Source organism: Limulus polyphemus, unplaced genomic scaffold (genome assembly GCF_000517525.1).
Source record: "Limulus polyphemus unplaced genomic scaffold, Limulus_polyphemus-2.1.2 Scaffold1400, whole genome shotgun sequence".
Lineage (NCBI taxonomy): Eukaryota > Metazoa > Arthropoda > Merostomata > Xiphosura > Limulidae > Limulus > Limulus polyphemus.
Window position 1 is genome coordinate 104,855 of NW_013667010.1, and position 13,259 is coordinate 118,113.

General features: G+C 30.8%; 1 protein-coding gene across 5 annotated transcripts in view; it reads right to left on the reverse strand.

Annotated features, from left to right (window-relative positions):
• Positions 1–13,259, reverse strand: part of LOC106463413 (equilibrative nucleoside transporter 3-like) — a 44,460-nt gene that overhangs the window by 11,843 nt on the left and 19,358 nt on the right. For 3 of the 5 annotated variants that reach the window (XM_013923438.2, XM_022390898.1, XM_022390899.1), the window contains 9 exons: positions 13,021–13,120; positions 8,682–8,763; positions 7,859–8,001; positions 6,620–6,717; positions 4,876–4,926; positions 3,474–3,559; positions 1,939–1,987; positions 1,162–1,259; positions 634–729 (listed from right to left, as the gene is read on the reverse strand). In XM_013923438.2, the coding sequence (XP_013778892.1) occupies positions 634–729; positions 1,162–1,259; positions 1,939–1,987; positions 3,474–3,559; positions 4,876–4,926; positions 6,620–6,717; positions 7,859–8,001; positions 8,682–8,763; positions 13,021–13,120 (803 nt within the window). Of the gene's footprint in view, positions 1–633; positions 730–1,161; positions 1,260–1,938; positions 1,988–3,473; positions 3,560–4,875; positions 4,927–6,619; positions 6,718–7,858; positions 8,002–8,681; positions 8,764–9,621; positions 10,817–13,020; positions 13,121–13,259 lie in introns of those variants that run through there. The other 2 variants (XM_013923437.2, XM_022390900.1) reach the window with 2 other exon arrangements.

The following is a 13,259-nucleotide window of genomic DNA, read 5'->3' on the forward strand; positions in this document are numbered from 1 at the left end:
TATAAAATTTATAAACATTTAATTGTAAAAACAAAATTCATGTGTTTCATATTAATTTTAAACTTAAATTTACTAATTTAAAAAAGTGTTTTGTTATGCTATGAAGCTGATTAACTAAAGTGTCTGATAAATAAAGAAAACTGGTTAAAAAACGGGATTCAAGTTTTCTTTTATATATATATATACACACACACACACATAATTTTTTGTACATGGCAATAAAATTTTCTTCATAAGTCAATATTATTCTCTTTGTTTCCTCTAACACTTACTTCAGGCCATAAAGCACCAACCAAAAGTACCATACATAACAACTATATAAAATACAATTTAAAAATTTTCCATCAAATAGTAACAAAAATAAAGTAAACATTTTTTTTTTACTTCTAAACTTCTGGTCTTCCAATTGAATGTTTTGACAATCAGTGATTTTTTTTTTTACCTCAGAGTAAATTCTAGTTTTAACTAGACTTTTATGAATTGTTAAAATTATCTTTAAGCACAAATTTGCTTGGGTTAATTTCTGATAAATAGGATCCATGATGTTAATGAGACTATATCAACTATAACTATACTTTCATGTCTTCTTGAAAACTTTATTTTTCTGTAACCATCTGGAAAATTTTTACTTACCTTTTTGAAGATTTGCCAATAAGGTGGTCTTTTGGGTTCTCCCTTGTTCTCTTCATGACATTTCATAGAAATCTTGTCAAAGTACCTGTAAAAACGCTGGAAATACAAATAAAAGGGTGAGTAAGATTTAGTGTATGAAGACACTAAATGGTACTAAAATGACTCATGAACCAATGCCTTACATCCTTATATAATGTTTTGTATAGTAAGCATACAATCAAACTTAAGAAATTAATTCTAGTAATGTACAAGTTCTCTCTTAGTACTTCAATATTACCCTTATTTCTTGTGAGTTAAGAAAATGTAGAAATGCATAAGTTTAAGTACATCGTTTTTACCTACACAATTTCTGTTAAAAAATATTAATAAATTACTATGTTGAAGAATGAGTTATACCACCACACACCTACAATTTAGTGGTAAAAACCAATGTAATAGTCAATTTTTATCTCAAAAAATATTGTAATTATAATACTAAATAAGAGTTTTAATTTAGCTTATTCTAATAACACCCAACCAGAAACTTACATTCAAGGGGAGAGTGAAGTAAGCATCTAGAGTCAACAGAAGAACAAAGATTGCAGTGATGAAGTAATAAATAGCTGCTGTTCTCAGATTAGGTGAAGCTGGTGATAAATCAAACAGATTAGCAGTATAACAAACACACATACATACAGATTTTTTTTTTCAAAGAAAAACAGTGGATAACATTACTTAATTAAGCTTGAAACTAATTATTATTTTGATATTATACACTTTAGAATCATTCATAATTTCTTCCCACTTGATTCAAGGAAGACCAAGTGGTTGAAACCTTGAGCAGTTATTTCTTAAGATTTTCTGTTACAGTGGTGTAATTTTTTAAAAGATAATTTTAAACTTTTTATTTTTTTCTATTGGACTACTAACATCATGTAAATTAATTAAGCAAGATTAACAGTTGACAAGATTCTTTTTAATTAATCACTACCAAAGTATAACAGCTAGGTTTAAAAGTCTCAATTTCAGAACAAAATCGAATAATTTTATAACGTAAGTTCTCAAGAGTGTGTTTAATAGTACAAGATTGAAACTGCAATTAAACACAATACACTGTGATAATATATTAGCACAGTCTACTACAAGGTTTTGAAAAAAACTCCAATTAAATCCCAGTAATATCTACTTATTCTAATATCACAAGCAATTTTAATTCAGTCATATCCTTTGCCTACTACCTCAGAAATCAGGGTTCAATTCTAATGTAGGCTAATAAAATGTATATCATAACATCCTAATAACCGTTTAGAAATGAGGTTAACTAACCTGCAATAGACAAAATATTAATCAAAGATGCAATGGTTCCACTGATATTCTGAAAAAGGAGAAAAACTATATAAATACTGATTTGAAGCATTTTAACTCTTATGAAAAATTTTAAGCTTAAGCTTAGAATTGTATGTAAACTCTATTGAAAATTCTTTTTCTTCATAGTACTAGATAGATATTTTAGCTTGTGATCTTTTTAATGATACAATAGTGATCAAATTGAAAAAATGCTGTCTCATAATTAGATTTTACTCCGATAAAAATGTTTAATAGAATGTACACATTTAATCAACTGTTATTTATAATAATTTTAAAAAAATGGAATAATTACTATTAAAACAATGCCTGATTTTACCCCTCATCTTATACACAGGTTCAAAAATAGAGTTCCAGTAAAAACTCTCTGGTTAATAACATACGTAACCAAAACTGCATTGTTCTTTTTACTTTTGTTTGCTTTTTCTCAGTAAATGTGTTGGCATTATACCACCTACTGCATTTCAATAACATATTTGTAATTGTATCATTTGTCTCGATTCTTTATAACTATAGAAGTTATTTATCTCACATGTTAGTTATGATTAATTACATTTTTTATTTGAAATGTATTGATCTCATCCATCATACTAAAATATTGCTAATATTATATCAAAAAAAGCTTAGTTTCTGTAACGTACATTAATTTTGTAAACATATTTTTATAGCAGATCACTATATCTTAAGGTTAAGAACTTTTTTGTAATAGAAAAGGAGTTCAACTTTGATGAAAACTTTGTAAAGTTGTGTATTACATGTTTGGGACTTAAGTTATGCTGCATTGAGCTGTCTGTAGCATTTGAAGAGCATAAAAACCACACTTGTGGTTGTATTGATTACCCTAGAGTACAGGTTAGCACATTTTACAAATAACTTCTTAGAATTTCTTTACAATAGTAACATCCTATACTTTCTTGACAATAGAAGTCATCCTATACACTGAACCTCAAAGAAATACATTTACTTTGCTCACACAATCCAGGGTTTTCATATATGTGGGGTCGTTTTATACACCAGCAAATATGATATTAGATCTTAAGCTTGATTTAAATCAATTTTTCTGGCTTCTCAGTCTATTTGACTCAAATACAACATGATACTGAAGCATGATTACACTTTTTTTAGGGGTCTACAGGTATTACATAAATATAATGTAGGAAATAATGGTCAGAAGTGGCATTCACAGTGTGGAAGACACTATAGCAATAATATATTGTAGTATATAATAATATATTATATATTTGAATGTTATGGAGCTTATACTGGAGTAAGACTTGTTTTCTCATGTCACTGACTGAGATCTTTCCATGTCAATTCTATTAATTTAAGTTACTGTAAAAATGTTCACTGTTATTCAGAGCAAATGAACTCTGGTTTCATCAGTTGTGTCAGTGAATCTCTTCCTTCCCAAATATGCTGGTGATCATGTGTTTATATCAGCATAGTAACAAAGAACACATTTACGGCACTATACTATCCAAAGTAAATACTCTTACCGAACCTAGAACCACAGCATTTGAATACTTCATAGGTAGTTTAGCAGCAAGGCCATAAGCACAGTTCTGAAACACACCATTAGCCACTGAAAAACAAATTAGACTTTCAAGTTTGTAAAATGTGTCATACACACACAGATTAATAAGAAGCTCTTTACCATACACAACAGATTAAAAGATGTATATATACCCATTTTTTTCTACCCACTAATCTCTAGTTCAAACTAGGTAATAAGGTACCAATGCTATAAAACAGATGCTTTGCATTTCTTAAATGTTAACATTTGTCACAAGAAAAACCTTGGCAAAACTTACAAACAAAACATATCTTCTTGTTGTGATCAACTTTGACTATCCTATGCACAAGTGAAAGACTTAAAGGTAACACAAACTAATGTATAACAATCCAGACTACTCAACAGAATTACAAAAAAACAAGTAAAAATGTTCAAGAGTTACCAAGATCTGTATACACATATGACAACAATTCCAAGGAAGACAACTGTTTCCTAAAGATGCAGGTGCACAGGTTGAAGGTGCACTATATATAATGTATTTTTTAGTATAATATGTACTGTTTGTAATGGGTTCTACAGTCATGAAACTCTGGTGCTGTATGCGACAGATTTGTGGATTACTCAGTATAATAAAGAAAACAATGAGGTAGTAGATTACTACCTACATAAACACGACACATGTCTAGAGCCGACTGTCTTATAGAGGGAGATATTGTAGCTACAGCAAGCAAATTTTAGATCATAAATATAATAAGATATCACTGACTTTAAAATCAAGCCACGAATGAAAAGAGACTGTGGATGAATATTATGATGTAATCTTGTTGTTGATAAGCCAGTTTCTGTATTGTTTATATTATTAAAAGTGTCTAATATATAGTGTGCTTTCATTGTTATAAAAACTTGTATTTTTCTCTCAACTTTGTAAAAACTAATTTCACAAATATTTATAATCATTATACATCTGTTTCAATAGCACTCCATTTCTTGTTTTATTTGTGTAATACTTTTATGCCTCTCTATTGTTATCTTACTCTTTGTTGTTGTAGGAAACAGTTTATATTCTTGTGAGTCTAACAGTCATAGTGTTAGGTTGCTTCCAAAATTGTTGCATAAAATAAAAACTATGCAAAGGAATGAATATATATTTTTTGGATTTAGTAATCATTCATTTAAAGTTAATAATGTCAAAATCACTACAGCATATACCACAATTTAATGACTTTTCTTCTTGCTACACACTGTTGAAAATAACAACAGAAGCAATTACATTATAGACAAAACTGTTTACTGCTTAATATTTCTTCTTTTCTATTTATGATAAAAACATAACCACAGAGGCAATTAATTAACATAAAGGAGCAACTTTTGCTTTTCCTACTTACTGTTTAAAATAACCACAGATACCATAGTGATGTAGAAAAATGCTCCTGCCCCTGAAGTTGATGAAAAAAGTTAATGAATTAGTAAACATGCTCCTGAAGTTACTTTTAATTAGTTCCAAAAAATAATATGAATTTCATTAACATATTTTAAAACTAAAGAACCGATTACCAAGTTACCTGATGAGCTAAGTGGCATCAAAGTTAGACTAACCAAAACTCATAACTTACTAAAGAACTATACATCATTGTATATTACTGGAAAACTATACATCACTGTATATCTTAGTAGTAATTTAAAATCATTTATAAATGTCAATACATCTATATAAACTCAAGTGTTATTGGCATTTTAAAAAGACAATTTGACTTTTAGGAGAGCAGTTTTCATTACTGTGTGAACATAACAAAACCAAAACTGGCAAAGTTTGTTTTCAGGGTAACATATATGAAACAGTACTCTAACACTGAAAGCATGTTAAATAAATTATTCTTAACTGTCTCAAAACAGTACTCTAAGGCTGAAAGCATGTTAAACAAATTATTCTTAACTGTCTCAAAACAGTACTCTAACACTGAAAGCATGTTAAACAAGTTATTCTTAACTGTCTCAAAACAGTACTCTAAGGCTGAAAACATGTTAAACAAGTTATTTTTAACTTTCTCAAAACAGTACTCTAACACTGAAAGCATGTTAAACAAATTATTCTTAACTGTCTCAAAACAGTACTCTAAGGCTGAAAGCATGTTAAACAAGTTATTCTTAACTGTCTCACAAGAGTACTCTAACACTGAAAACATGTTAAACAAATTATTATTCACTGTCTCACAACAAGGTTACAAGAAGGAAAATGTAAAACAGGATTTCAAGAAAACTGCTGTAGGTTGCCAGTTTTGACGTTTTATTTAGATGACCAATATAAAAAAATGTTTCATTTGTAATCCAACTGCACAAAGGGTTGAATATAGCAGAGTTGTGCAGAGGAAGTAATCCCCCCAAATGAGGATATTAGGATTTAGTCTTCAGGATTTTAAAGTTTTCTCTATATTATGACTCCCATTGATATGAAAGTATTAAGTTTTTTGGGGGACCAAAAGAAGTATCTCCTATTAGATGAGACCTGGGGGTGGATTTAATGGTAGTTTGAAACAGCATCAGACTACCACAAAACTATGTAAAGGGAGTCTGACAATATTTAAGCTTTTTTGATAATTAAAAAGAATAAATGGACACTTCTTAAATGCAAAAAAAAGCCCATTTCATTTGTATCTAACAACGTTTGGTCCCCTTTTGCCCCCAAACTAGCTCTTTTCCCCTTCTGCTTCTCCAAAAAATCCTAGAAACGCCCTGACAGCATGTGCTCTGTTACTGATTGAAAAGCCTCATCAGCAGCACCACAGTGTATGGGAAATGCTTTTATATACTTTTTAATTAAAATATGTCACCAACAGTGTCTTATGACAATTAATACACATTTGTAATATTTCATAATCTTCTTAATGGGCTGAAGAGCTCTGTTGTTGAAACACAAGATTCATCAGTATTCATCTACCACAGCATAAACAAAGTGTAGTTTAAAACTGATATTAAATGCAATCTTCATATCCTCACTTGGACAGTTAAATATAAAGTATATAAAAATATTTCATGCTTGTTGTGATGTGTAATTATTTGAAAATATTATAAGTAAAGAAAAAAAGGATTTAAATTAGTTAAAATCACTACATAACTAGATAAAAAACTTACACTCAGAAGAATCCAGCATGGCCAAAATTACAGTTAAAATAAAGACAACAATAGCCACACTTAAACTTGTGATAATACGTTTGGTGAGGTTTCCTCCACTGAAAAGAAAAACAAATTTACATTTCTCGCTTTAGAACAAACTCAACACTTTACATAAAGAAGTATAAATTCATTATGTTATGTAATACATTCTGTAAAACCAGAATATACTTTTTTTAATTACTTGCTTGAAACATTATTTTATGTATTTTATTTATATGTCTGCTCTTGCTCTAAGAAAGTGTTAGTATTGTGAAATATTAAATTTTAATGAATTGTTTTAGGTTTTTTGAATAGTCAGTAGTCTTTATTGTAAGGATAACACTAGATATGCTTAATTTTATGATTTCAGCCAATAGTTGGTCATTGTATGGGTTTTGCTATCCATTATGAACTAATACTTTTAATATTACAGCATAAAACCATTCAAAAAAGTAAAAATTACCTTAAACTCCAGATCAGTCCTTTTTTTAAGCTGTTTAAAACTAAAAACATTTATAGTATACTTTTTAGGATTTTACAATAACCAGTGCTAAAGAAGTGAAGTACACTTTAATATAATTGTAATTTGTTCATTGTCTATTACACGTATTCTGCAAACATCAATTGCTATACTTAACTTTCTTTCTAATACCAAAAAACATTAAAACACTATTTGTTTCCAGCAACATTTCAAACTACTGTGTGTGATAAGAAATAGAAATACATAAATCAGATATTTATACACACTAATTATACATCATATTTGTTCCCAATATTTGTTGAAAATACTTATAAAATTTGTTTTTCACACTGTGGTTAGATATTTGAACTGTTGCCTAAGTATAACTTTGTGCATATCTAATTTTTTTTTTTATTAATTATTTCTCTATAAATGTTATTGATTGGCTTTTTTCTTTCAGGCATCTCTAGTAGCTTTTACCAATTCAGAAAGGAAAACTAATGAAAACTAGGAGATTAAGAAATTTAATTTAATTTTTGATGTAAAGGTAGTTTTCAGGCTTATTTTTATATGATTAGACAAAACTTTCTGTACACTAGTTTGAAAGAACATGCACATAAGTCATTACATCTTGACTGGTTTTATTTAATAATTTTGATTTTATGTTAAGTGAAACAGGTATGTATCTAAATCAAAATATCCTTTAATATACCCTTTATGAGAAATTGAGAGAAAACAATGTCTTAACCTGTACTTACCCAATCTGGGCAAACAGATTAATTCCATTAAAGACAACATTTGGAAGTTGTGATGCTAATCCAAGGTAAGACAGGAAGTTGTCTTGATATTCTTTGGCTCTTGTATCAACTTCACTTACATTTAACTTAAATTTCACAAAGTACTGAAATAAATCAACATTTTTATCAGATTTCCAAATATTAAATGTGTAATTTGTTTGTAATTTTAAAATCATCAAAGAACAACTAAACATTCTTAAATGACAAATATTTGCCAAATGCATTAAAGAATCAACAAAGAAAAATGATAGTCTGCATGCAGTATTTTAATATACTTCAAGCTATTTTTTAAAGATCTATTCTATAAGTTATACTTTTATAGCTTATGAAAGCAAAATTTTAATTATTTTCATTATTTATATTCCACTTTCTTTAAGTAAATTTTTAAACTACCAACCTCTAAGAATAGCCATGTAGATAGTTGCTCAGTCTTCACTTATCATAATGTTAAAAGAATACTACAACAAATGTTGTAAAATGCTGGAACATAGGAATAATTCTATCATCTTTATTTAATTAATGCAGATCAAAGGCAATATCTGTGACTAAAGCTTTTAACTGTAAAGGCAAATAGTATAATTTTTAAGTACCCATGGGAACCAATAAGAAACTATTGCCATAAAGAATGTTAAAATAACAAGCTAAACTAAACTGTGTTCTACAATTGTTCTTGCTGACATTTTCAAAAACTCTCTTTAATTCTTGGATAGAAGAAAAAATAAACATATACAAATAGATCTTTTTCATGCATAACACAAAAACTCTTGAACACTGCTTGACTTACATCATTTGCAGTAATGAACATGTTCCATGGCATAAGTGTGCCAATTCCATGTAACATCAGAATTATGTAAACCAGTTTTAGCCTGAAAAGAGAGAATAATATCATTATCCAAAAATAGTATAAGTGAATAAATGCTATGAGTAAAAAAATGTTTACATAAACCTTTACCTACGAGTCCATCATAAGAATATCTTACTGCTGCAATATATAACAGTCACCCCTTAACAATTCAGTGCTTTCGTGCAGAAACACATTTTAAAAACAGTAACTGCATAACTTGTACACAAGTTCAGGTACATACAGCACATTAACATGGAAGTCTTATTGTACAATAAAACAATATAACATAAGAATAAATCAAGACTAACATTCAAAACTAGGAAGTTGAAGAACTTCATTTCAATTCTAATATGTATACAGTGTACGGATGGTTGTGGCAACTGTTGTTAGCTCAGTTACTAGGTTTTAGTTTTGTATATAAGTATATAATCCATGATAAGATCTATTCTAAAATATATTATTTGTGTTTAAAACTATTTCTCCTTCTCATTAACATCTGAAAATAAACTTCATAAGAAACAATATACTTTCTTCAAAAATTATTAATCTAATTTTAAAAAAATATCAGTAAAATTTATATAGTGATCACTATAACAGAAATTTGTTGATGATGTTTGTATTTCTTTTTAATCAAATTCCATTACACCTCAGTAAGAGAATATTCTATATAAAAATATACAAATAATTCAATAAACTATCATATTTGCAATAGGAATCTAATTAATATTATATATGTCACTTAGCCCATGTGACCAAATGTTAATGTACAAAACATAGCATGATCAAGAAGGTTTAGACTTCTAAATGTTGCTAACTGAACTGGCCTAAGATCCTAAAAGAAATAATGCTGCAAAAATAATACCCATCTTTTGCTACTTACCTATCTGGTGGGCCCTGATCTCTTGGGTCCTGATCTCGAGTTGACAGTACAGGTAATTCAGAACTACAAACAGCATTTCCCTTGACTTCATCATTAGGTATTTGTTGATAAGCTGAAGAGTTATCAGGTGGATTATGATTTAAAGTGCGATGAGGGGGTATAGGAGAACCCCCTACATTCAACTCTTCCATTGAGGCCAAAGGAATTTTATCTGCTAAGCTTGTCATTGTGATACTATGATTATATTACTGCAAGATTTTTTGTTCCTCTTTTGTGAGAAAATCATACACTTCACTATTTACTTCAATGATAAATTAACTTCATTCACTTTACAGTGACTTCACAGAAAGCAGCAAGGATTCTAAGTGACATCAAAGTCTGTTTCTTTCTTAGTCTTTGTGCAAATGAAGTCACTATACTGAATTGAACAACGAGCTCTTTGACGAATATACTGAAATAACCAATAACTTTATCTGAGCATCTTCGTTCAAGTTAACCACTGGATATCTGTAATATTTTTTCGATTAAATCTTTGAGTGTAAATAGGTATTTCACGCAACAATTGATTAATAAGATGCTGATATACACAATAACAACATGCTGATGATCGTCAGCAATATTCCCTTTGACATGAGACGGTCCTAAAACTAAACCAATACTACAGAAATTACGTAAAACGTAATTAATATAACATATCCTTAAATACGGTATACTAGAACGTTATAACTCAAGCGTTATTCATAATTAAACCCGAACCTCTGGCTGCCGCCAACGTCTTCTTTGCCCTTAATCATCTCACAAGGTGATAGCATCATAGCGTACATCGTTGCACTTGGAAAACAGATCGATTGGTAGAGGGTAGGGTCAATGCAGTTCTTTACGGACGCTGAATTACTATCAACGGCGTTAAAACAACAAGAATTTTAAATTTCCAGTCTTCAAAAGCAGAATATTGTTTGAATAAGTAAAAATGTTTCCACAGCTAACGATCAATTATAATTGTTCAGAAACGTTATGCCCGTAAAGACCCCGGTGCCAGTATACTTTTTCTTCTCGACAAGAAGCTTCACTGCACAGCCGCAGTAGCATTTTCACTGAATCGATTGAACTGCAGGCGCGTGTAGAAAAGCTCGGGCTCCATATGGAAGCTCTCGTAGTTTCAGCTGTTGATATCATTGTCTTTTAGCTTTAATATTATTGACATTTATTTCAGAATCAGTAAAATCTAGGCCCAGTAAAATATAAGCACTTTAAATCATTCCCCAGTTTAAATATCATCATGGCACTATGTCCAATACCACGAGTACAACTAAAAAGCTATTAATTAATACAATAATTTCTCAAAGGATAAAACAACACCCTGAATATTTCGTACTAATGAACGACGGTATTAACACATTAGTGTTTGTTTTGTTTGAAGTTAAGCACATAGCTACACAAAGAGCTATCCGTGCTGTGCCCATCACGGATATCGAAACCCGGTTTCTAGCGTTGTAAGTTAGCAGACATACCACTGTGCCAAACATATTAGTGTAAATAAACGCATACATATAAAATGAAAACTTATATCACACAATTTCTAACAGTTTTTGTTCATTCAGTTCTTATTTTATGTGCATTTTACGCTGTTTAGTTACTGTGACTGCCCCCCCCCCCCAGTGGTACAGCGGTATGCCTGCGGACTTACAACGCTAGAAACCGATACCCGTTTCGATACCCGTGGTGGGCGAAGCACACATAGCCCATCGTCTAGCTTTGTGTTTAACTTCAAACAAAGAAATAAAATACTGTGACTGATTTTTCCTTCATGTTATATTCCCTACCATAAGCATATTTTATAAACAGACAACTATATAAAAAGTGCACAGTAAAATTCAATAAAATGTATGTTAAATGTAGTAGTGACCATCAAATCCTCGTGACAGACTGTTATTAGATATAAAAACTGAAGGTTGTTTAAGTCACATGATCAAGATATTTGGTATTTTCAACCTGAACAGCAGCTTATGGAACACCTGGGCTAAATGGCATGGCATGCAAAAAACTTCAAAGTTCACGAAAAGTCGTCCCTAATTTTAAACCGTTTACTAGAATGATGGCAACCAGTCAGCAGCACCCACCGCCTACTCAATTACTCTAATATGAGTAGCAAGCTTGACTGTCACTTTTATAACGCACCCACAGTTAAAAAGTGCGAAGCATGTTCAACGACATATCCCGGGTTCGAAACTTGCACCTTCCAATCCACAGTACTGTATCATAAAAGCTAAGCCACGCCCGGTCTCACATGATCTAGACCAGCGATTCCCAAATTTTCGACCTCTGTCTACCACTTTCTTCCAGGATGGATATAAAGTGTACCACCACTTGTCCCACATACGCCTGACACGCGAACTAAACAATAAAATTAACAAACAATATAAGATAGTAAAACTAATGAGGTAAAAATTAACTATTATTATTTTTCGGTATTGGAGTCAAAATATATAAGACTAGTACTTTACCACACACTTTTTTAAATAAGTGGTTGGAAACCTCTTGCATACCGTCTGGTATCATCTCGTCTATCACAGTTTCAGAACTGCTGATCTGGTGTCTAGACTATAAGGAACGCACGAGACCAATCTTTATCAGATGAGTTAAGTAAATTGTTCTCATTAGTTTCTTTTATGACATTCAATGTGGTTTTTTGTTTGTTTGTGTGTGTGTGATTGTTTAGAAGTTCGCGCGACCTACACCAGAGCTAGCCGTCCATAATTTTGAAGTGACAGATTAGAATGAAATCAGATAGTCAATGTCACCCACCGCCAACTCTTGGGCTACTCTTTTCCAACGAATAGTGGGATTGACGATCACGTTATAACGCCCCCACGTCGAGCATATACGAGGAAGGGATTCGAATCCGCGCTCCTAAGATTACGAGTCGAGTGCCATAACCACCAATACATGCCAGACCCGTTAAAATGTTATCATTTTTGGAGCATAATCTATCATTGTATAACCGTTATTTTTTCTGTCAGTCTACAGATGAAATATATTTTTTTTGTTTACAAAACTTGTATATTATCATTTTATTATTATAACAATTACTAAACTTACACAATGTTTCCACTACAATTCCGTTAATTGACACGTTTTTCTTATTTTTAAGTCATTATAAATTAATATTTTTCAAAACTTTTCACTTTAACTGTGCTCCATTGAGAACTGGTATATTTATTTCCAACTTAGACTTACATTCCGCACTCTTACCTGTCTCTAGGACACTTTTACCTGTCTCTAGGGTACTCTTACCTGTCTCTAGGGCACTCTTACCTGTCTCTAGGGCACTTTTACCTGTCTCCAGGGCACTCTTACCTGTCTCTAGGACACTTTTACCTGTCTCTAGGGCATTCTTACCTGTCTCTAGGTTCTTTTTCTGGTATACCTTCCTCATTTTTGAATTTCAGTTCATCTTTAGAAATGTTTCTGGACTCCCAGCTCGGCGTAGCTTCGTACGCTAATAAACAGTTTTATTTATCATAGTGAATAAAATATAGATAAAACTAGACAAATTGAAATGAGTGCATATAAACGAATAATGTATGCGTTACTCTGTGGATGGGTCCTTAAGAAAAAAAAGTATTTGCAAGTCACGA